This window comes from Muntiacus reevesi, chromosome X (assembly GCF_963930625.1).
Source record: "Muntiacus reevesi chromosome X, mMunRee1.1, whole genome shotgun sequence".
NCBI classification, from domain to species: Eukaryota; Metazoa; Chordata; class Mammalia; order Artiodactyla; family Cervidae; genus Muntiacus; species Muntiacus reevesi.
The window spans coordinates 127,254,115-127,279,589 of NC_089271.1; the positions used below are offsets into that span (position 1 = coordinate 127,254,115).

The 25,475-nt window shown below is 39.7% G+C and overlaps 1 protein-coding gene across 1 annotated transcript in view; it reads right to left on the reverse strand.

The window, feature by feature from the left end:
* The window catches only part of GRIA3 (glutamate ionotropic receptor AMPA type subunit 3), a 290,948-nt gene that overhangs the window by 87,476 nt on the left and 177,997 nt on the right, over window positions 1-25,475 (reverse strand). Inside the window, exons 6-7 of the mRNA XM_065915058.1 lie at window positions 7,575-7,736; window positions 3,319-3,486 (exon numbers count right to left, since the gene is read on the reverse strand). Coding sequence (XP_065771130.1) covers window positions 3,319-3,486; window positions 7,575-7,736 — 330 coding nt within the window. The remainder of the gene's footprint in view (window positions 1-3,318; window positions 3,487-7,574; window positions 7,737-25,475) is intronic.

The window sequence follows — 25,475 nt, forward strand, 5'->3', positions numbered from 1 at the left end:
ATTAAAGACCTTCTCTAAATACGGCATTATTGTTACCCACTTGAATTACTTAGCTGGTGAGTACGGGTCAAGGAATTTGCTTCAGAGAAAAAGAATCTGTCTTATTCTCCCATGAGGAGAGGATGGAATACTTTTTCATCACTTATAGAAAAATGACAAGCTGTTTGTTGAGCAGATCAGAAGTGGTAATAGGCTTGTGTGGCAGAAGAGAAAATTGACGGCAAATAGTAGTGAGCATCCTTTTAAAGGGAGGGGCCTTGTTCACCACCTATAGGAGACCATGGAATATCTGCTGAAGGAGAAATGCCCCCATGTGACTTCCTGAAGACAAGATGATTGTCCTACTGACCCAACAAACCTAAACACTACTGTCAGCTTAGGCTTGCAGAGAAGGTGACACCATGCTTCTGGTGAAAGAAAAGATTCTTTGTTGAGGGATGGGTCTGTGATGCATGAAGGGTTCTTTACATTCTATTTTGAGCATTGAACTCTGGGAGAGGAGATAGGTAGGGTAGAGACACTGGCAGAGGAACGTATTAAGGAAATCCTTCATTGCTGAAAATAGCAAAGACTTCCAGTCTCATTAAGAATTGTATATTTCTAAAGATTCAGCCTATCTGAGCATGATCTGCAAACTGGACAACAGCCTAGACTGATTAGAACTTTTGGTAAGCACAAGTCGAATTGGACTACCACTCAGAGAGAAGTCTATTTTTAAAGATATGAATGTCAGTGACAGTTTCCCAATCCTCTCCACCCTGCACCTCAGGCTATATTAGGTGCTTCTCCTCTGGGTTCTCATAGCACTCCATGTGGAACTTCACCATAACATTTAAATCATCTATGTATTTCCGCCTCCCCTGCTAGACTGGGAGCATCTAAAGATGGAAAGGCATTCTTTTTCTGTGTTCTTGGCAACGAATCCAGAGCCTGGGATAAAGCAGGGGTTTAATAAATGCTTACTGAACCAGTGGACAATTTTCAATGACTTAGAATTGTGACATATTTCAGTAGACCACACTAAGGCTAATCTTTGCACTGTTGGTAGATTGTAAGGATAATCATTACCTGATCTGCAAGTGGCTGTAAGGTTTTCAAAAGCACTTCTTTACATATTAGCAATTTAAATATGAGTTCCCTCATATTATTTCATGTTTGCATATTAACTTGGAGCCTGATACATAGTTGTTGGTACTCAGTAAATATTTGCTAAATGAATGGTGTGATTATTTATTCATTAAAACAGGCCCCTTCAGAGCCTCTGTCAGGCAATGATTTTGTTTGCCAGATTTCTTTGAAGGAAGAGAATGATTGATTGAGCAACAACTATGTGCTAGTCACAATGAGGGATGCTTTTACATCATGCATTCTCACTTTTAATTAACTTAAATAAAATGGAATTTCTTTTAATATGGTAAAGTCTTTAGTGCTTTTTAGGCCATCCTCTCTAGCAGTCCTGTGAAAACCAATCATTTGTCACAAGGTAACAGGTACTTTGGGAAGAAGCTGATACTATGCAGCCCCTCTGAAGCCATAGGCTGGCCTATGGAAAGAGGAAAAACATCCTTTCCTTTGAGTGTCTGATCATGAGGGCCTGGGGAGGAAGGTTACTTACCTGGCTTACAGCTTGAGCTTTATCAGTGAGTCAGACATTCAGAAACAATTTGTGCCATGATATGATCAGTCTAATTTTTGTCTTGCCAAATTCATTTCTCATCCTTCACTCTGGTAGCTAGTTTTGTATTGGGGGAAGAGAGTCAATTGTGTCATGAATGGGGAGTCAATTGGAGATGCTGGCACTTGCCCCTTGAGGTTTTTGTTGATGAAAACTCCTTTTGATTCACTCTGAGGGAGTTTTATATTTCACTCATCATTATGTTTCACCTGACAATACAAATCTTGTAACAGCTATGAAGGTTGAATTTAATTAACTGCTCTTCAAAAATTGTGCAGTGCTACCTCCATAAAACTACACTCAGGGCATTTGTTAGGGAACTGACATAATGACATAAAAATCTGCATGATGGGAGAATGAGTCATATCTCTTTCTTGGAGAGACACACAGGGGCTACTAACCCTTTTTGATTGAATGCTTCCAACTTGGCAAATTGAAGGCAGCAGTAAGAGAGCCAACTACACAAAATGATGTATATCATGAGGCCATTACAGACTCTTCGTTGCTGGGTTGTGCACAGAATTCTCTTATCATTGTTGATCTCTTTGTTGATTTGGATATTCCAAACATCAGGATAATTAAAGAAGGAGAAATAAGAGAGTCTTGTACTGCTGAATGCTCATTTTAATGCAAGAAGGTGTATGTAGCATAAAGCAAAATATTCAGGAAAGATCTTTTGCTTGGAAAGCTGCACTGAATGGGTGATGCTCCTCCTAGTGTGAATAACGGAATCTGTTCAAAGGATACTGCTCAAAGCCTGAAATGCTCTCCCACCCAGTAACTGCTAAAAACAAATGACCTATTTGACTGTCTAGCCATTGATTCCTTGTACTTTTCTTTAGGATTTTTCTCTAAGGCATTGGGGAAAAGCCTCTTAAGTAGGCGTAAAATGGGATCGTATTCCTGCCTCTCACCTTGTAGAATATAGTATTACAGGTTCTTTTTGATAATAGAAACACTATCACACTGGCTCTATTCCACAGTCCATCCAGGCTAATAATTGGCTGATAAGTCAGGATGCCAGTAATGTCTACCTTGAAATTAGGAGCTTCCTAGAGAATACTCTAGTCCCCCTAAGTAATGTCATTTTCTGGAAAGTCTGAATTTTTGGAAAGCCATTTTCATGTTCAATCCGCAGCTTTCAAGGATATTGAGCTTGATTTACTCTCCACACCGTAGTACAGAACTAAATATTCATTTGCCCTAAATTTACTGATACCATTTCTCAAGCTTCAAGGAAGAACCTTCTAGTTTTAGATGCCTAGATTTTGATGAATAAATATAGATGCTTATCTTTCTGTATACTTTCAACAGTCTATAGACTCTGATCCTCTTCCTTTTACGGTGTCTTTTCTCAGGATTGAGGTCCTTTTGGGTCTTTACAAGGTACCCCTGGCTTCCCTGGTGGCCCAGATGGTAAAGAATCCACCTGCAATGCAGGAGACCTGGGTTCGATTCCTGGGTTGGGAAGATCCCCTGGAGAAGGGACTGGCAACCCACTCCAGTACTCTGGCCTGGAGAATTCCAAGGAAGAGAAGCCTGGTGGGCTACAGTCCATAGCGTCGCAAAGAGTTGGACACAACTCAGCGACTTTCACTTTCACTTAAGGTACCCCCACCCCAATTACCCATTATGGGCATTACCATTTTCAGAGCTCTCTCAATATCAATTCCTTGACTCCAGGGCACAGCAGGGTTTGCTAAGCAGTCTCCAGCACTGCCTCTCCGGGACACGTCCACTCGCTGCCTCCTCAGGTAGCGGAAAGCTTCTGCTATGACCAGTATTGCATCGTGCGTCAGTGCAGATGTGTACTGAAATGGACATATGGAAAACAAGATATCATGACAAACGAGGCTCTCCAAACTTGCCTCATTCCTTATTTTCATTCATTTCCAACTCTAGTTCTATGAACTCACCCTCTTAACTATTTGAATCAATGTATCTCTCTGGGCAAGTCTGACTTTGATCCATTCTAGAATGATGCAGCTTACCTCATGTGCACACAGGTTAAGATTATTAAGATCAAATGGCTCAAGAGATTCGCTCTCTTGTTCTCAATGCTGTGTTTTGTACTGAGTGAGTGACTACTAAAAAGGCCAGGTCCTTTATAGAGAGTGAAATATGTGGGAAATTAAAGGATGGCATATGTAGATTGGAGAGGAAATAGCATATCCTAGAGCAAGGTTGGGTTATTGCTGTTTCTAATAGAAAATTCAGATCTGGTGTTTACTTAGGGGAAAATGGAAATAGCTAAGTTAGACAGCTTGAAATTAATTTGGAGGGAAACATTAATCATTTCTGTCTGGACCATGTTTCTGGTGAACTGGGACTTCTGACCAGCAATAAATCAGTTTTTGTTTCCTGGGGGAGGCGGTGGTGGAGGGGTAGCAAAATCTAAAGCTGGTTTTCGATGGTATAAAATTACAATTGTTATTGAGTTTTAAATCTGATAACGTTGACAATTCATAGGCAATACTTCTTGATGCTACCTTTTCCAAGCAAGAACAATTTCAAGAACAGTTACTGTCTATTCCTCAGATAAACTGTAATGATATGCTCTACTAAGGATGAGGCCAGTCATTTAACACAAGGGATTTGATTATCTGCAGTTGACATGGTGGATGCCTTTTCATTAAATGAATCAACAAATTATGATTAAAATAAGCTGGCCCCTGTTTTGCAGGGGTGACAAATACTGGTAGAATATAGAACCCTCGATTTAAAAAAAAAATGAAGCTAAAAATGTCCTAGAGGGAATTGTCTCTGTCTATAGTATGTCCCTATACAATTGTGAGTGAATACACTGCCGTCTTTACAACTATCAATTTACTTTTCTGACTTTTCTCATGTTACTTTTATTATATCAATTATGACAGTAACAAGGGACATATGTTCTCTCATGAAAAAAACAATCTTCACACTACATACAGCCAACATGGCAGTGATTTTTTTCCAGCTGACTGCATAAATTGTCAGCAATCTTACTGTAGTCCTCTCCAAGCCATGCCAAAATAGCTATTTAATTTTCTACTTTTTCAGCTTCTACTTACTAATGTGTGAGTATCTAAAAAAAGCCCCCAAAGGAAATGTTCATAAAATATAGACTAAATTAAGCATCAGAATTTTAATTTCTAGACAATTTTATTTCCTAATCAAAAATATTGTCCATCATTTTCTAAAGCAGACTTTTTGTCTGATTGATATAGAGCAAGGTTCCATAATGGGTACTACAAGTCAAAGTAATCTGAAAGTTGTAACCATCATTGAAATATTCCTAAGTTATTTGAAGGGTTTTGCTTATAAGTCTGAACAGTTCTTCTCAGTAAATTCTGAGAATTTTGCATCATACATATTACGAGTAACCAACAGATAATCCAGAGCTGAGATTGTCTTCTTTCCCTCTTGTACAACCTCTACAGCTTCTGAACAGGCATAAATGACTCTTTAGTACCCTTTTCAGACTTTTACTCTTGTCCATTTTTTTTTGTGCCTGACATAGTGTCTGACAGATTGTAGATACCCCTAAAATATTGACTAAATGAATTGTTTTCCTCTACCTATTGCCTGCTAAATCTAAGGACGGCAAAACAGTGGATAGGCAGTTGTATGAAAATATGTTTGTATAAGCTCACCTAGATGTATGGGCAGATTTAGCCCATAAAAAGATTTGACTCATTAAAGAAATGCAAATCAAAACCATAGGGAGGTATTACCTTACACCTACGAAAATGGCTATTGTCAAAAAGACAACAGTAAGCACTGGTGAGGATGTGAAGAAAAGGGAACCGTCATGCACTGCTGACAGGAATGTAAATTGGCTTAGTCACTGTGGAAAACAATATGGAGGTTCCTCAAAAAATTCAAAATAGAATTGCCATATGATCTAGCAATTCCACTCTTGGACATACATCTGAAGGAAATAAAGTCACTGTCTCAAAGAAATATTCACATCCCCTGTGTTCACTGCAGCAGTATTTACAATAGCGAGCACACAGAACAAACCTGTGTCCCTCAAATCATCAAATGGTGAATGGATAAGGAAAGAAAGTGATACACACCATACACATATATACTCATACATCAACTATATTTCAGTAAAAATATATATGCATGCACAGAACACAATGCAATATTACTCAGTAATCTATCAAAAGAAAGAAATCCTGCAATTTTTGATAGGCAGATGGCATTATGCTAAGTGAAATAAGTTAGACAGAGAAAGACAAATACTGTATGATCTCACTTATATGTGGATCCTCCCCAAAAATGAATTCATTAGAAACAGAGAGTAGAACAGTGGTTGCCAGAGGTGAGTACTGGGGAATAGGGAAAAATGAATGAAGATGGTCAAAAGGTATAAACTTCCAGTTATAAGATTAATAAGTTCTGGGGCTATAATGTATATCATGGTAACTATAGTTAATAACATTGCCTTGTAAATATTTTTGAAAGTTGCGAGGAGAATAGACTTTAAAACTTCTCATCATGAGAAAAAACTGTAACTGTGGTGGTAATGTTAACTTATTGTGGTGATCATTTTACAATATATATATATATATATATATATCAAATCATTATGTTGTGTGCTTAAAACTAATACAATGTCATATGTCGTACCTCAATAAAAAATAAAATCATCATCTTAAAAAAGAGATTTGACTACAAACGATTTATCTGAGGAATTGTGGCCATATTTACTGAAACATATGAGGCCACTGGAAAAATCTGGCATGTATGATGTAATCAATACAACCACAGAGGACCACTTAACTATTGCGTGGCTTCAATTATTTTTTTTAAAAAGGTGTTTAACTTATAACTTACAACTTTTCTAGAACATATCAATTGCACAAGGTAAGGTCTCACTTGTATTATGTTGATGTGACCCATACAGGGTGGTCCTGCATGGGTGATTCAGAATGTATCTCTTTTCTGTCTATGTGCCCTATGTTCCTTTTTATTGTATTCTTCCCAGGGAGGAAAGATGTGAGGATGAGCATCTCGAAACCATAAGAAAGGAAATGTCCCCTCCTCTTTCCTTTTTTAGGGAAGGGCCTTGAACCTTGGCTATACTTTGCTTCCTCATCTAGATCACAAGGATCCACAGTCATGGTACATACATGGGTTCACTGTATCAGGAAGGAAGAATTTAAAGTCTGTTTCATACTTAAATCAATGCACTAAGGGAATGGGTTACTTAAAATTCATTGGAAAGATCCTTTGTGTAACATGAATAACTTTCCCCCATTTATCTGTTTTAATTCCTGATTTTAAAATAATAGGATTTCTAGCCATAGGGGAACAAGAATGAAAAATGTGCACTTTAAGCAGAACTTTCTGCTTTTAATGTTCTTATCTTGATTTCATGAAAATGAGCAACTTAGGTAATCTAATTATTTAAAGATACTTTTGTAGGCAGGAAAACATTTCCATTCAATATATGCATAGGCAACACATACTCTGTATTAGAACCTAATTCACTTGGGTGTTCTGAGATTCATGAAACTTATTAACACAAAGCAATCACATCAATAATGTAAAATCTAATTTTCCATTTCAGACTATCAATTTTCCTTACCTATTCCCACTGCCCCCACCCTTTGTCCAATTTAGGTTCTTGTAAAATTGTAAGTTATAAGCATATTAAAAATGAAATTCATTAAAAAAATTAAGTTACCATTTCCAAACACTGGGTTTTAAACACCTTCTTCTCAATAGCTTCTTTCTTTGCGAATTTAGTTTTCAAATGCAGGAGCGTCACCCGCAGTTGTGTTTTAGCATCCTTGAAACACTTGTGAGGGACAACCACTTGATCACTGGATGGCCATAAATATATAAGGGCCATACTAAGATGCTCTGGAAAGCTGGCCTAAGGTTTCTACGTGCTGTGGAACATTACCTTTAGTGGTGCATTCTTGGCTTCAGGAAATTCCCTTTCATCCAGCCTCACCCAGCGCTGAATGAACTGCTGAACCATAGGGTTTTCGTTGTTGACAATCTGGAATCCTGTAATGTTGGCTCCCCCATGCATGACTCTTTCTAGCAAAATATCGGTAAAACCCTAGAAAGAGATTGAGAGAGAACTGTGATTCTGAGAGGTCATGCATTCTTACTCATTGTATCTGTTACAATGCTAAGGAGGAAATGAAAGTTCCTTTCCCAAGATCCTTCTTTAGCAATCAAAAAACCCTGGACATATGGTTACATGTCAATTATATCTCAACAACAAAAAAAATCACAACAAACAACCCCTGATACAGACTAATTCTTAGGGCACTCTGAAACTACAGGCATGATGGAGAAAATATACATCCTTCCATTTTAGTGCCCATGTTTTTATTTAGTGTAGTGGCTGAAAGGACAAACATCAGAGTCAATTTTAAGTGAATGTTTTTATTTCTTTCATTTACCTATATTTTTTAATCTTTCTTTAATGAATACAAATACAATGACTCATATAACTGGAAACTGTTGAAAAAGTTGGCCCTAGTTAACATGCCAAATACAGCAGATTGCTTTTCAGATTTGAATGATGAGTAATTTCAACATTTGTAATTTACAAAAATGCCAAAGAGTGAAACGGACAGCTTGGTTGTATGTGATGGTACAAACCCCAGGCTATGTCTCACATGAGCCCATGAATGAGTTTTGACATCTACTTCGTAGCATCCACCATTTTCTTCTTCTTTTGTTCTGGTTTCTGTCTGTTGTCTCTGCCACCTAAGCCTCCTGAAGGAATCTCTTCATGTTCATATCATGTCATCTTCACCTGGGTATCACCAGTTCCACTGGGCATTGTTATTTTCTGAGACACCTCTCCCAGGAGTTCCTGCTATTTCTGCTGGATAACTGTCTTTTGCTAGTTGCTTTTGATGCCCTTAGGTCCTCAGTGGGTTGGAGCCAATATTTATATTCATAGATAAATTTAAAGAATTCTTTCCCCTTCCTTTAGATTCTCCTCCCCAACATTTACATATAAAATTGTTTCAAAAATAAAGTTGAAAGAATTATACAATGAAAATTAAGTAGTCACTTCAGATTTCACAATTAACATTTTTCTATCCATCCATCAATCCATTTCATTGTTTGGATGCTTTTCAAAGAAAGTTGCAGATGTTAGAATACTTCATACCAAAGACTTCAGCATGTAGGTCATTAACTAGAGTTCAGTGCTTGAAGTTTTCATCCTTCCTTTCCTTCCTTCTTCTGCTTTTTTTTTTTAAACTTTCTTTTTAAAGTCTTTATTCAATTTGTTACAATATTACTTTCATTTTTTACATTTTGGTTTTTTGGGCCCAATGCATGTGAGATCTTAGTTCCCCAATCAGGGACTGAACCCACATCCCCTGTATTGGAGGGAAAGTCTTAACCACTGAGCCACCAGGGAAACCCCCTTTCTTTCTTTCTTTTGATAAAATTTACGTCCAATAAAATGCACGAATCTTAAATATACCACTCAATGGGTTGATAAATGCATACATTATATTACTTAAATCCCTACTAGTTCTCAAAAGTTTTCTTTTTCTGCATTCTGAGTTTTCATTGAAGTATAATAATTATATAGAAAAGTGCACACATCTTTAAGTACAGGCTGATGAATTTTCTTTTTTTTTTTTTAAATTTTATTTTATTAGTTGGAGGCCAATTACTTCACAACATTTTAGTGGGTTTTGTCATACATTGACACGAATCAGCCATAGAGTTACACGTATTCCCCATCCCGATCCCCCCTCCCACCTCCCTCTCCACCCGACTCCTCTGGGTCCTCCCAGTGCACCAGGCCTGAGTACTCGTCTCATGCATCTCACCTGGGCTAGTGATCTGTTTCACCATAGATAATATACATGCTGTTCTTTTGAAACATCCCACCCTCACCTTCTCCCACAGAGTTCAAAAGTCTGTTCTGTACTTCTGTGTCTCTTTTTGTTTTGCATATAGGGTTATCATTACCATCTTTCTAAATTCCATATATATGTGTTAGTATGCTGTAATGTTCTTTATCTTTCTGGCTTACTTCACTCTGTATAATGGGCTCCAGTTTCGTCCATCTCATTAGAACTGATTCAAATGCATTCTTTTTAACGGCTGAGTAATATTCCATGGTGTATATGTACCACAGCTTCTTTATCCATTCATCTGCTGATGGGCATCTAGGCTGCTTCCATGTCCTGGCTATTATAAACAGTGCTGCGATGAACATTGGGGTGCACGTGTCTCTTTCAGATCTGGTTTCCTTGGTGTGTATGCCCAGAAGTGGTATTGCTGGGTCATATGGCAGTTCTATTTCCAGTTTTTTAAGAAATCTCCACACTGTTTTCCATAGTAGCTGTACTAGTTTGCATTCCCACAAACAGTGTAAGAGGGTTCCCTTTTCTCCACACCCTCTCCAGCATTTATTGCTTGTAGACTTTTGGATAGCAGCCATCCTGACTGGTGTGTAATGGTACCTCATTGTGGTTTTGATTTGCATTTCTCTGAGAATGAGTGATGTTGAGCATCTTTTCATGTGTTTGTTAGCCATCTGTATGTCTTCTTTGGAGAAATGTCTGTTTAGTTCTTTGGCCCATTTTTTGATTGGGTCATTTATTTTTCTGGAATTGAGCTTCAGGAGTTGCTTGTATATTTTTGAGATTAATCCTTTGTCTGTTGCTTCATTTGCTATTATTTTCTCCCAATCTGAGGGCTGTCTTTTCACCTTACTTATAGTTTTCTTTGTAGTGCAGAAGCTTTTAAGTTTCATTAGGTCCCATTTGTTTAGTTTTGCTTTTATTTCCAATATTCTGGGAGGTGGGTCATAGAGGACCCTGCTGAGATTTATGTCGGAGAGTGTTTTGCCTATGTTCTCCTCTAGGAGTTTTATAGTTTCTGGTCTTACATTTAGATCTTTAATCCATTTTGAGTTTATTTTTGTGTATGGTGTTAGAAAGTGATCTAGTTTCATTCTTTTACAAGTGGTTGACCAGTTTTCCCAGCACCACTTGTTAAAGAAGTTGTCTTTTTTCCATTGTATATCCTTGCCTCCTTTGTCAAAGCTAAGGTGTCCATAGGTTCGTGGATTTATCTCTGGGCTTTCTATTCTGTTCCATTGATCTATATTTCTGTCTTTGTGCCAGTACCATACTGTCTTGATGACTGTGGCTTTGCAGTAGAGTCTGAAGTCAGGCAGGTTGATTCCTCCAGTTCCATTCTTCTTTCTCAAGATTACTTTGGCTATTCGAGGTTTTTTGTTTTTCCATACAAATTGTGAAATTATTTGTTCTAGTTCTGTGAAAAATACCGTTGGTAGCTTGATAGGGATTGCATTGAGTCTATAGATTGCTTTGGGCAGAATAGCCATTTTGACAATATTGATTCTTCCAATCCATGAACACGGTATGTTTCTCCATCTGTTTGTGTCCTCTTTGATTTCTTTCATCAGTGTTTTATAGTTTTCTATGTACAGGTCATTTGTTTCTTTAGGTAGATATACTCCTAAGTATTTTATTCTTTTTGTTGCAATGGTGAATGGTATTGTTTCCTTAATTTCTCTTTCTGTTTTTTCATTGTTAGTATATAGGAATGCAAGGGATTTCTCTGTGTTAATTTTATATCCTGCAACTTTACTATATTCATTGATTAGCTCTAGTAATTTTCTGGAAGAGTCTTTAGGGTTTTCTATGTAGAGGATCATGTCATCTGCAAACAGCGAGAGTTTCACTTCTTCTTTTCCTATCTGGATTCCTTTTACTTCTTTTTCTGCTCTGATTGCTGTGGCCAAAACTTCAAAGACTATGTTGAATAGTAGTGGTGAGAGTGGGCACCCTTGTCTTGTTCCTGATTTCAGGGGAAATGCTTTCAATTTTTCACCATTGAGGGTGATGCTTGCTGTGGGTTTGTCATATATAGCTTTTATTATGTTGAGGTATGTTCCCTCTATTCCTGCTTTCTGGAGAGTTTTAATCATAAATGAGTGCTGAATTTTGTCAAAGGCTTTCTCTGCATCTATTGAGATAATCATATGGTTTTTATCTTTCAATTTGTTAATGTGGTGTATTACATTGATTGACTAGGCTGATGAATTTTCACAACCTGAATGCATGAATGTAACCAGTACCCAGAAGCCCTGCTCTTGTAACCTCTCTAGTTACCATTCTGATGCCTGTTTCTTTTAATTCTGTGTTTCTTTAATATGGGCAACAAGGCAGTCGTAGAAAATATTTTAGTGAAGCAGCGTTTTCAGTTGTTACTCTTCACCCCATTCCTCTTCCTTTCATAAGTGGGATATGAGCCAAAGAATTTGCATCACTGAGAACTATTCCTCCTTTCCAATGATCACAAGATGTTTTAAAAATGAACATTAACTTGTTAGGATGTGTTTTCTCCCAAAGGTCTCCTTCCTGAAATAAACAAAGACTCAATAATTTCTCCAATTTGTTCCCCTTTGCACAACAATCAGCAGAAAGGCTTGCTTGTGTGTAAAGGCTCGCAGAGGCTCCAGATGGGGCTTAAGCCTAACTATTATCCAATTCCCAACTCTCACCCCCTAAACATACGTACAAATAGAGAACCGAGGACAAAACTTCAACAAATGGCTTTAAGTCATTTGCTGTACCAAACCATATTTGCCAATTAAAAAGTATTACACAAGAGCATTGAGCAACTGTCCATCTGTCTGCTGGTGGGGGCTCTCTGGTGTTTGCCTGAAAGAGGGAGCCCCTTTCTTTGAAAGAAAAGGGTTGAGAAAGCTTCTGCCACCATCTTGGTCCCCAGGGTCAATGGCCATTGTCTGCCCTGGGAAATAGTATTTGCTGTGCCATTTATACTTTGGATAAGCCTCACATTCCCATTTCCTTCATACCATAGCATGTTAAAATGGCAACACAGGATTAACAACAGGGAAGGCGAGAGAAAGGATCCCAGAAATCTCACGTCTGCCTTAAGGCATAAGAGCCAGCACTTCAGTCTGGTTATTCACCACAGCACCCCCCAGAAACATTTTACCTCACTACCTTTTTCTCAGCAGAGACACTAAAAGGAGTGGTCCAACTCAAAGTTACCTCACCAATCACCTCCACTTACTTCCAGAAGGCTTTGCCCTGCCACACAGGCCCCATGTATTCCCACTTGGCTGTCTTCCTCCCTATTAAACATACTGTAATTTGGAAGTTTCTTCATAAGAACACTCTGCACTCATGTTTCTACCTCGCAGCAACCATATCACTGAAGACCTAGAAGTTTCTCAGTCAGCCCATGTAATCCCAGTCAGCTGGGATTACGTTCTGGCACTTCTCAGACTGGAATAGCCTGGAATGTCTCCTCAGCAGCACAAATCAACTCAGGGGAAGGTCACCTCAAATGGTTTGTTCATCTGACAAGACCTCTACAACATTAGCTCTTGCCAGCTGCCCTGAGGGCTCACCCATCCACATGGGCAGAAAGTCTAACACAGCCCCATGGACAAAATGGAGAGAGAAGTATGGTAGAAAAAGAAAGGAGAGGGGTTTCCCCTGGTGGTCCAGTGGTTAATACTCTGTGCTTCCACTGCAAAGGGGCACAGGTTTGATCCCTGGTCGAGGAACTAAGATCCCACAAACTGCACAGTATGGCCAAGAACAAAACAAAATAATACAAAAAAACAAACAAAAAAAGGAGGTAATAGATTTTTAGGAAGATGAAAGGAGAGATCTTGCTGCTAAAGGGCAAAAGTAGGCTGGCTCCTGGTCCTAACTCTGCTTCTGTCCTATTTGTGTACAGTTTGTTTGTGATCTCTTATCAGATTCTACAGCTTGAATGTTGCCCCAGTGCCCAGCATTTAGATGCAGTGAGTCACAGTTCTCAAGGTTGAGATAATCAAGGCTGGATTTTCCCTAATCCCTCTGAAAAAAACACGAATGCAGCAGAGCTAACCAACAATTATCAAGGACATAGAAGGGAAAAAGAGAAATCAGGCAAATGGTAGAGAAGGGGATATAAAGAAAGCTATTCTGGCTAAAAGGCAGGAGTTGATTGACGCTTGACTGTACTTCTATTTCTAACACTTTTTTAAAAAAAGATTTTTCTTTGGTATCAGCTATTGTTAAATTACATGATTCAAATGCTACTGACAGTCCACAGGATTGTAAAAATTAAAGCTTGATTCTTTCTATAGCCTCCTCAGACATACACTAATGCAGCAGAGCTGACATCTAACACAAAGGAGGGGAAGGGAGAAAAGAGAGAGAAGGCTGATGGCAATTCAGAGAGAGGATCTGTTTAAAGGGTAGTTTTGGTTGGATTCTGGTCCTCCTCTCCCATTTGAAGGCATTGCAGCATCCTATAATAATCTTTGGATATTTATGGTTATGACACTTGTAATGCTAAAGACAGGCTGAAGATCCCCCCAAACCAATGTAAAGACATACAGCAGAGGTGATGATACAACATCCAGAAAGGAAAATGGAATCAATGAAAGAGTGGAGGTAAGTGTACGAAGATGGATATTAGGAGAGAAGTATGGACTGAGGGGCAGGGGCTAGCTCTCCTGCTCCTACTTCTCCTATCCCATTATTATTATATTTAAAATCAAGGTCTTCCCTGATAGCTCAGTTGGTAAACAATCCACCTGCAATGCAGGAGGCCCCGGTTTGATTCCTGAGTCAGGAAGATCCACTGGAGAAGGGATAGGCTACCCATTCCAGTATTCTTGGGCTTCCCTTGTAGCTCAGCGGCTAAAGAATCTGCCTGTGATGTGGGAGACTGGTGTTCGATCCCTGGGTTGGAAAGATCCCCTGGAGAAGGGAAAGGCTACACACTCCAGTATTCTGACTTGGAGAATTCCATGGACTGAAATCAATAGGAGTAAATTTAGTTTTAAAAATCAAACTGGAGATTTAACATATCTTTCTCAATTATTGACAAAGCAAATAGAAACCAAAGACACAGAAATGGAAAGATTATAATAATAACCATTTGGATTCAAGAGCTTATCCCATTATTTTAAAGCGTTTCACCCATTCATAACCTCTAGTTAGATATCCTACTTCGGTTGCTGAATCACAGTCTTCGAGGTGGGAAAGTTGAGACTGACTCTCTTAAAACCTCTCAAAAGACATTAACACAAAATAAATGATCAACAAACATGGATGGTAAGGGGGAGAGTCAGTGGAAGAAAGATGGAGAAGTTAGGAGAGAGGAGATGACTAAGAAAGGAGATTTTGCTGGTTCCTGGTCCACCTCCAATATCTATCCCATCGCTTATTTCTAGAAAAAGTTTCTAGAGTCTATTATCATGTGAAACCATAGTTGAGAATTGGGGCTTAAGGCTACCCACAGCTTCAGTGAAATAACTAATGCAACAAAAGTGACCAGCAAACAAACAATAAGAAGGCAGGAAAAAAGAAAGAGGAGCGGTAGGAACCAATAGTGTATTAATAAAAGATGGATTCTGGCTAAAAAGTAAGAGGTGCCAGGCTACTGGTCTTCTCTGCTATCTAAATTTAAGACACTGCATTTTCCTAGAATACATTGCTAGATTTTAGTTGTTGAGATGGTCATACCCCCTCATGGTGTTTATATTAAGGCTGTGTATCCCTGAAAGCCATATAAAGACACTGAAACAAAATGAAAATAAACCATGCAGGGTATATAAAATAGGGGAAAAAATGATGGTGGCAAGGAGTATTCTGGTATGATAGGGGAAGTTAGGAGGAATGTCTTGATTTAGGGGAGGAGTTGGCTGGCTCCTGGTTCACTTTCTTGACCTGTGTGATTATTTTAAGACATCTTATTCATCTATACATAGAGACCATGAGATGGGACTATGTCTGTCTAAAACTCTAAGCAGACCCTAATGCAACAGAAATGACCTTTAACCGTCTGGATGATAAAGGGGAAAATAAAAGATGAAAGGCAGTTATAGAAATTTCAAGTTGAGGTTCAAGTTCTAGCTATGCGCTAGGTTTCCACGGAAGGACCGCCTTCCTGTGCTCAGTTGCTCAGTCATGTCCTTCCATCTGCATTCAATTTGTTAATGCAGATACTGTTTCCTTCACAAATTGCTACAGTCTATTGTTTTTTATGATTATTTAAAATTTTTTATTGAAGTATAGTTGATTTACAGTGTTGTGTTAATTTCTTCTGTACAGCAAAGTGACTCACCTATGTATGTGTGTATATATTGGAGAAAGAAATATCAACCCACTCCAGTACTCTTGCCTGGAAAATCCCATGGGTGGAGGAGCCTGGCGGGCTACAGTCCATGGGGTCACAAAGATTCAGACATGACTGAGCGACTTCACTTTCACTTCCATATATATATATACTTTTTCCTATTCTTTTCCATTATAGTTTAGCATAGGATATTGAATATAGTTCCCTGTGCTAAAAAGTAGGACCTTGTTGTTTATCCATTCTATATATAATAGTTCGCATCTGCTGTTCCCATACTCCCAATTCATCCCTTCCCCCATCACCCAGCAACCACAAGTCTGTTCTCTAGTACATTCTATTGTTGTGAGAATCCACAGTCTATGAGGATTGTAAACAGAGGCCCGATTTTCCCCATAGCCTCATCAATGACATGGATGGGGGAGAGGCGACCACAAAACATTTAGCGAGCATAAAAATATTTGTTAAAATGGTGTAAATGGCATAAACTGAGAATCACAGTTATTTTAGGACTGAGGATCTAGATCCATGGCTGGAGGTGTCTGGTTCCAGGAACTCCGTTTATAATAATTTTCATTTTGCAAGACACCCACAGCAGTCAAAGTGGTAAAGTTAAAGCTGTGACTCCTTGAAACCAACCTAAAGGCAATAACACAGACAAAAGGCCAAACAACAGCCAGAGGGTCTGAAAAGGGCAATAAAATGATGGTGATAGAGGGGACACAGTGTCAGGATGACGGAAGTTAGAAATGGTCTGACCACACTGATGAACCTATTTGCAGGGCAGGAATAAAGATGCAGAAGTAGAGAAGGGACATGTGGACCCAGAGGGTAAGGAGACAAATTGAGAGAGTAGCTTTGACACATATACACTACTGTGTGTAAAATAGATAGTGGGAATTTGCTGTATATCACAAGGAGCTCAGCTCGGTGCTCTGTGAGGACCTAGAGGGGTGGGGTGTGGGTGGTGGGAGGCTCAAGAGGGAGGGAATGTATGTATACTTATGAAGTGACTTAGCAGCAGCAGTAGCATGGCTGATTTACGTTGATGTACAGCAGAAACCAACACAACATCCTCCAATTTAAAAAAAATTTCCTCATAGATTAGATTCTGCCAAAGTGGGGGTGGGGGGGCGGAAACTAGTCTGACTGCCATAGATCCAGTAGCCGGGGAAAAAAGGAGAAAGGGGAGAGAGTGATAGGATGGGAGGTATTAGAAGTCAGTGCTTCCTGGTCTTTTTTTTTTTTTTTTTTTAATTATTACCTTTTGGTGATCTTCAGTTGATGTTTTTCACCCAAACTCTATACTTTGGGGAATTTCGATTCCCTGACCTCCATAAACCTTATTAAAAAACTGATTGTAATAGGTTTAGCCATCCAGCACCAATTGCTAACAGTTGCTTTCTTGCTCAGTCATGTCCAGCTTTTTGCGACTCCATGGACTGTAGCCCGCCAGGCTCCTCTGCCCATGGGATTTTCTAGGCAAGAATACTAGAGTGGGTTGCCGTGCCATCCTCCAGGGGATCTTCCCTAGCCAGGGATTGAATCTGTGTTTCCTGCATTGCGGGAGTAAGGAGTGTGAAAATGGATATTGAATGGGCACCTCTGGCTGAATGATTAGTCTCCTGGCCAGTTTTTTTCTCTCACTTTGTGATCTACAAGAGGGACTTCGAGGGACTTCACCATTCTGTTTGTTCTTTTAAGAATTGAAGTCTCTATCTGGCCTCCCTGAATATATTATATTATTATATTAGTCATTCAGTCGTGCCCAAATCTTTGCGACGCCATGGACTGCAGCACACCAGGCTCCACTGTCCATGAGATTTTCCAGGCAAGGATACTGGAGTGGGTTGCCATTTCCTTCTCCAGGGGATCCTCCCAACCCAGGGTTTGAACTCAGGTCTCCTGCACTGCAGGCAGATTCTTTACTGACTGAGCTACAAGGGAAGTCCTGAAACTTTTGTCAAATTGCACACAGATTTTTTTTTTTTTTTTTTTTTATTTATTTATTTTTTTATTTTGCACACAGATTTTATCACCCAAAAGCCATTAGGTAAAAATGGGAAAAAAGAAGGAGCAGGGGTAATATGTAGAGACAGATATTTTAGGAGAGCACTTCGGGCTAAAAGGAGATGTTTTATGCCTTCTAATCCCCCATGTTCAGTATTTGGGGATGGTCACCCATAATCAGCTACATTGGGAAATTAGAATCCCTAATTGCCTAAAGCTTCTGTAAAAATCAAATGAAGGAGTTAGGCTTTCAACACTCAAACCCAAGAAGTAAAAGAGGAAAAAGACGGGATTGCAAGGGTTAGGGAGTAATAAAGTATGCATCCTACTAGCTGTCGAATTATTCTTACAGCCAGCTACCTAAGACTCCACTCTCGAGCTGCTGCTTATTCGTTGATCTTTATCATGTGACCTTTTCCAGAAAGTTCCATCCTCACTCCTCCCTGACAGAAGCACCAACGGGTAAGACAGTTTTCTCAGTCAACCATGTCTGAGCAGTTTCATGAGGCTTCCCCACACATGCTAACTACTCCCACTCAGGCTTCTTCCAGCACCACAGGCCCAGCTTCCTGTTTATCCTGCATTTCTGACCCTGTCCCCTGAGTCCTGCTGTGAGCAAAGTAATGCAGTGACCAGATAGCAATACATGTGAATACAGATGGATTCTTTTTATTCTCACAAAATTCTTGTCTTTAGAAAAACATGTGATAAGTAAGTTTATAAGTTTTTACTTTTTAACTCATACCTTTGGTTCAGAACAAAATTAACATTTAAAGTTCTTTAAGCCTTTTTAATGTGTTTTCACATTTGTTTCAGGCTTTAAGTGCTTGTCCCAAGTACGTCTTCCAATAGCAACTGCTTTAAAAAGGGCAGAGAACGTGTATTTTCTTATTTAATACATGCATTTAAATGTCAGTTCAGTTCAGTCGCCCAGTTGTGTCTGACTCTTTGTGACCCCATGGACTGTAGCATGCCAGGCTTCTGATTTCAAATGCAATTTTTCTACCGTGAATTCTGTTTTCCTCACTAAACTTTACCTGCTATTAAAACTTATATATCTTAAAATAATATATTTTTACTAAAGACAAAATGTGTTCCAATAGATTTCTTTGATATTTTTGTGGAAAAGGATAACTCATTTTGTTTTCTTTTGGAATGTTCAAGTTGAATTCATGCTGAATGAGACACCAATGAATTTCCAATTAGAACCTTTCTTATACTGTAGAACCCCTTTTTCTGTCTACCCACTAAATTAACTTCCTTATTACAAGTACATCTTAAAAAGAATGTGCCCCAAAGAAAAATTGTTATATTCCCTTAAAATATCTTCCTCTTCCTGTATCCTTTCTTTCAATTAGTGGTACTTTAGGCCTATTGGGTCACTGGGTGTGAGGCCCAACCACCTGGTTTTTTTTTTTTAAATAAACTCAACAGGTGAATGAAGCACAAATGGGTTTGAGAGCCACTGGCCTAGATCATTGTCTTGGCTTCCTAGCTGGTGCTCCAGTTCTTTATTTTTCCAGTTTATTCTTTGCATAATAAATTTATCTTCCTAAAACACCCATTAGAGCATAATACTCCTTTCCTCAAATCACTGCAATGACTCCCTACTTTCTATAGACATATTAACAGCTGAATATGCTGACTTGACCGTCAAGAATTTCCACTATCTGCCATCTTTAGTTCTCTTGGCCTTATCCACACCTTTTCCTTCAACAGGCCTCATGCTCTCACAGTCTAACCACATCATGCCCTTCTAAACCTTTGTATTTTTGTTTCCTTTGTCTACAAAGGGCCCTCACTTCATCATTTAGAGCTCTGGGTGTCTACTGAAGTTTCACTCTTCAAGAACCATTTCAGTTGGTAAACTAATGATGAAGAAACATGTTAAAGTTGCCTCTGTATTCACTACCAGTTAGTAAGACCAACTGTGCCCCTCTTTTGCTAGTTATTACATAGGTTCTTGCACATCCTAACTGCTTATGGGCTCCTGTCCTCCTTCATTGTTGCATGTCTTCCTGTGATTTCCATGTAATACGTTTATGTACAAACTCCACAATCTTATTGCTATGTGACTGCAGGATTCCAAATCCCCTGCTGTACTAGGTGGAATTTCTGTTGAGCCCATTGTATTATTTCATAGGGATTTTAATAACTAGATGTGATGATCAGATACTCAAAGATTTTTCTGTGTCTAGACTAGATATCAAATTCTAGTGCTCCTTGCATTTCACTGATTCTGTCTGGTTGAAATTGTATTTTATTTTCTTGTTTTTGTTTTTTGCTCACTGCCATGGTGGTCTCCTTTCCTTTGGTTGGTCCAGTAAATTATGTGCAGAGGGAGAGGTTAAAGGAGATGAGAGAAGGTAAAGAATGGTTGGAGGCAATCCTGCTCGCAGGTAGGGCAAGTTGAAACTCGACTTTCTCACTTCCTATGTTCTAAGTATCTGTACACTTCACTATCTGCCTCTGTGCAACAAAAGCAAGATTTGTTGGAAATGTGAATATCATCTCCAGAAGTTAGATTTGTAAATTTTTCTATATTTCATCAGTTGCATTGCTTCTCAATCACATCACATCTTTATGAGCCAGTGCACTGTTGCCCACACCTGAATCCAACAGTATAAAAGCAACCATGACCTCTGTGCCTAATTCAGGGCTTGTAAGCTATTGGTATGTTTGATTAATTCTCCAAGGTCATCTTTTACACAGACATTAATTCCACAACTGACATCCAAACACAGAGTGTCCCTGATTTGAGAATAGCCAAACAACTCAGTCTTCCAAAGATTCAAATGACTCTGGTATTATCCTGTCTCCCTTGATTTATTCATGTAATACTGCAACTCACTTTTCTTCTGGTAGTGTAGATAATTAGGATTTGGAAATAAATATATTCAAGGCTTACTTTTAGAATACTTCATTTTAAGATATTATGTGAAGATTTCCTTTATGCAATGTTATTGTTAGGGTACATTTTTGTGCAGAGAGGAAAGCAGAGACAAGATAAATTGGGTGACTTTCATTGAGTTGATGGTAGATTATGGGTGAGAAATGAGAAAGGTGGCTTGCCTATAGGAAAGATAAAAGCAGTAGAATGAAGGGTGGAAGGCTGCCAAGGACAAGCATCTATCTCACAATTTGGATGAAGGCTTTAGTGCCACCTGAATTGTTCATCTGGGTGATGCTTTGATAGGGAAATGAATAGTACTTGTGGTGACTCAAGTTATCAGATTACTAATGAGAGGCACAAGTCTTTTTCTAGAAGCAGATGCATCCTCCTGAGAGGGTGTAATGTATGGAGTTAAAGATTATACCACATAAATTAGCACTTGATTACAGGTTGCTTGTATTGTTCACTCCCTGTTTTATTCTCTAATCAAATCAACAAACACACTTTGAAACCTAAGTGCTATCTGTTGGTACAATGGTGAACCATATCAATATTGGCCCCTATCCTCACAGCACTTTAGTCCAGTGGGAGTTATTTGTATACAAATAATTATGAGTTGACATAAGTGCAATTAGTGGGAAAAACAGCCACTGATCTCTCTTTTTAAATTGGGTTGTCCAAAAGGTTCATTTGGTTTTTTTTTCCTTCTGCAAGTATGTGTAGACTGGTGCTGGTCTGCTGTTTGTTACCAGTCTGAGATGATAGAAGGAAAGAAATTGAGTGTAAGCCTTTATAACAATTTGCCAGGGTGATATGGCTGTTGAATCTAATACTAAATAATTGTGCATTATTTTATGTCTTGTTTATTTCATGTTTTTTAGTCATTTGTTTTTGTTGTGCTTTTATTGTGTGAGTATTTGGGGGGAAATCTGGCCTTTCTTTACAGATAATTTGAGAAACACTGGTTTAGAGGATATGATGTGGGGGGCCTGGGGGAGAAAATAGAATTCTTTCAATGCATCTTGCTAGAACATTGAGTAGGAAGTGATCTTTCCTTGTTAATTTCAAGGGGAGGAAGGGATGACTATAATGGAGGCGTTTTTGGACAGGGGAAATGAGAGTTTCAAACTTGGTTACTTCAAGCTGACAACTGCCTATGCCTTTCGAAATGCACAGTAGGACATTGGACCCCTGTCCAGTCCTGGTTCCTCATTCCCTTGATACTTTGCTGTGTCCTGTCTCCATTTGGAGAAGAACATCAATCCTGCACCACCAGAGCACTTGTGTTCCCAGGGTAGGTGACTGGGCTCCTGGCATTGGTGACCAGAGGGAGCTCGAGCCCACCTCCCTTGCCTGCAAGGCCAGGCTCCAGCCGAGTGAGGTCTGTGTTTACATTCCATCTGCGGAGGTGTCAGCGATCACAACACGTGACTTTGAACATTTGAATTTTTTATTTAGAACATTAAAAATGGAAGAACAAAAGAAGGCAAAGAGTAGAGAACAGAACAAGAAGGCCTGGGAGGGGAAGGGAGCAGAAGGGAACAGTTGTTACTGGCAAGCAAAACAGCATGACTCAGCCTCATTCAAAATTGTTTTCTCTTTAAACAAAGTGGGCCCCTCTCTGTTTCAGGTACATCCCAAGATCTGGTAAGTTGCAGAGTTTACTTGTTCGAACTTAGGTTACTCCTGGATTCCTCTTTGGGGTTCAATTTTTTGAATAAGGCTTATGTTTTAGTAAAATTTTAGAAAAATTAGATACAGTCTAGTAATCCCCATCATTATTTCCTGGCAGACTAATCATATGAATGGGGCAGATGGGGAAGGAAAGAGAAAGAGAGAGCAAGAGAAAGGAGGGGGATGAGAAAGCAGGGGAGAGGACTGTGTGTGTGAGAGAGAGAGAGAGGGAAAGAGAAGAGGGGAGAGGAGGGGAGGGAGGGAGAGAGAGAATGAATAAGAAATGAATGTGTCGGGTGGACTGATAGAGATGCTGTCCTTGTTTTTTTTTTTCAGCCTTTTTCTGATTACTTCACCCTCATAAATTTATAGTTTATACATCATTCATATACATGTGTGTCTTTGCAAATGTTCTTTTGTGACCTTCGTGAGGCTGTCCTTCTGTCTCACTGAGATGCTTGAATGGGTAAAATGAGAAGAGCAAGGTTCTCTTGGTAAAGAGTCTGACCAACGTGGATTGGAAATCTAGCTTGATAGCAGATTCGCTGGGAGACTCTGGACAAATTCTGTGTCTTTTCGGAGGTCATTTCCCAATATCTAAAAAGCTTGGGGAAGTGAGTAGGTAAGAAGGCTCTTCTCACTGGAGACATTAAAGGGAAAGTCTACATAAAACAGGTAGCACAGGAGGGTGGCATCTCAGATAGTTTCCTTTCCCCTTTCTCCCCTGGCACAGTGGCTAACTTGATCTCCTGCTCCCATGGCCCCCTACCGCTTGCAACGGACACTGCGTTACTTGCTCCTGCACGGACCCCAACTGTCTCCAACCCTGGGATCAGTCTCAGCTAGGCAAGGAAACTGTCGCATCTTCTAAGGTTGAGTTAAATGGCGCAGGACTCAATGAGTCCTATATGGCTCAGTCTCACCGGAGCACCTCAGATGCTTGGAGATTTTTGCTTTATTTCGGGGGCTGGGTACTGAATATCTGTTGTTGGACCTTCTCAACTCAGATCCAGTTTGTGTGTGTGTCGGGTGTGTGTGTGTGTGTGTGTGAACTGTCAGACAGTTTTTATGTATCCTTCAGAGCTGCAGCTCTGTTTAGATTGTAGCTAAGGGCACCCAACACCTCTCTTGGCTTTTGCCCACTTGGACTGACTTGAAATCTGCCTGGTGACTTGATATTCCAAGGCTAATGACATGCTGGTTGTGCTTCCCCACTTACATCCTCAGTGTCCACCCAGCTGCTGTGCCTAAACTTTCACTCCTGGCCTTCCCCGGTCCAAACAGACCCTCTAGGAGGGAAGAAATGAGGAGCTGGAAGTCACCTTGGCATGTTTTTCAAATTTTAGTCTCTAATATACCACCTTTGGGGGCTTCCCTGGTGGCTCAGTTGGTAAAGAATCCGCCTGCAATGCAGAAGACCTGGGTTCAATCCCTGGATCAGGAAGATCCCCTCGAGAAAGAAATGGCAACCCACTCCAGTACTCTTGCCTGGAGAATCCCATGAATGGAGGAGCCTGGTGGGCTACAGTCCATGGGGTCGCAAAGAGTCGGACACGACTGAGCGACTTCACTTCACTTTTATGTATAAAATTGGGCTTCCCTGGTGGCTCAGATGGTAAAGAATCTGCCTGCAGTGCAGGAGACCCAGGTTCGACCTCTGGGTCCGGAAGATCCCCTGGAGAAGGAAACGGCAAACCACTCCAGTATCTTTGCCTGGAAAATCCCATAGACAGAGGAGCCTGGTAGGCTGCAGTCCATGGAATTGCAAAATATCAGGCATGACTGAGTGACTGACACTTTCACTTTTACTTTCATGTATAAAATAGGGGCTCCCCTGGTGGTTCAGATAGTAAAGAATCTGCCTGTAATGCGGGAGACCCAGGTTCAATCCTTAGGTCAGGAAGATCCCCTGGAGAAGGGAGGGGCTACCCACCCCAGTATTCTTGCCTGGAGAATTCCATGGACATAGGAGCCTGGCAGGTAACAGTCCATGGGGTCGCAAAGAGTCAGATGTGACTGTATGACTAACACTTTCATGTTCATGTATAAAATAGACAGCTAAGGAGAACCTATTGTATACCACAGGGAACTCTATGCTCTGTGGTGACCTAAATTGGAAGGAAATTAAAAAAAGAGGAGATACATGTTTATGTATAATTGATTCACTTTGCTGTATAGCAGACACTAACACAACATTGTAGAGCAACCATACTCCATTAAAATCTATGAGACAAGTGCTCAGGGCTGGTGCACTGGGAAGACCTGGAGGGATGGGATGGGGAGGGGAGCGGGAGGGGGGATCGGGATGGGGAACACATGTGGATCCATGGCTGATTCATGTCAATGTATGGCAAAAACCACTACAAAATTGTAAAGTGATTAGCCTCCAACTAATAAAAATAAATGAAAAAAACTTAAAAAAATAAGAGACCTTAAAAAAAAAAAAAGAAATGACACCACCAACTGATACAGAATTTGCAAGAGACTTACTTACTCTTTTGTTATTGCCATGTCCACTTCTGCCCTGACCAGATCACATCTCTGGCCTATGCTCTGAAATCTTTTGTTTCTTCCAGGGATTTCAACAAGTTAGTTTTTGCATCCTGTTGTTCATTCTGAAATGAATACCTTGACCTGTGACATTGATCTTGACTTGAAGCAGTCACAGAATATCCAAATCTTCTCATTTTAGGATTGCTACCAGGAAAGGTCCATGTAAAAAAGCACATGGAAGTCTGCCAGATAGATAGGACTCGGTAGCAAAGGGGATGTTTGGAGCTCTGGGGCAAGTGGTTCCGGAAAGCTTAGGCAAACAGTGTGAGTGTTTTTGACTTTGCATTTGTAGAAGAAGGCAGTGGTCCTGTATAGTTGTTGCTCCAAGGTTCAGACAAGAACTTGTTCCCTTGTGTGTGTCCTCAACTTTTATTCAGCTGGCTCATCTTGAAAGGAAGCACCTTGTTAGCTCCACTTACCCGTTTTTGATTGTCTAAATGATGTCTAAATCCTTATGGTTTGCTGTGTGTTTATATGTATATGTGTCTTTGGGGTATTTTTATCTGCTTAAAAAATCTGGTAACCACAGAAGAGATAATGCATCTC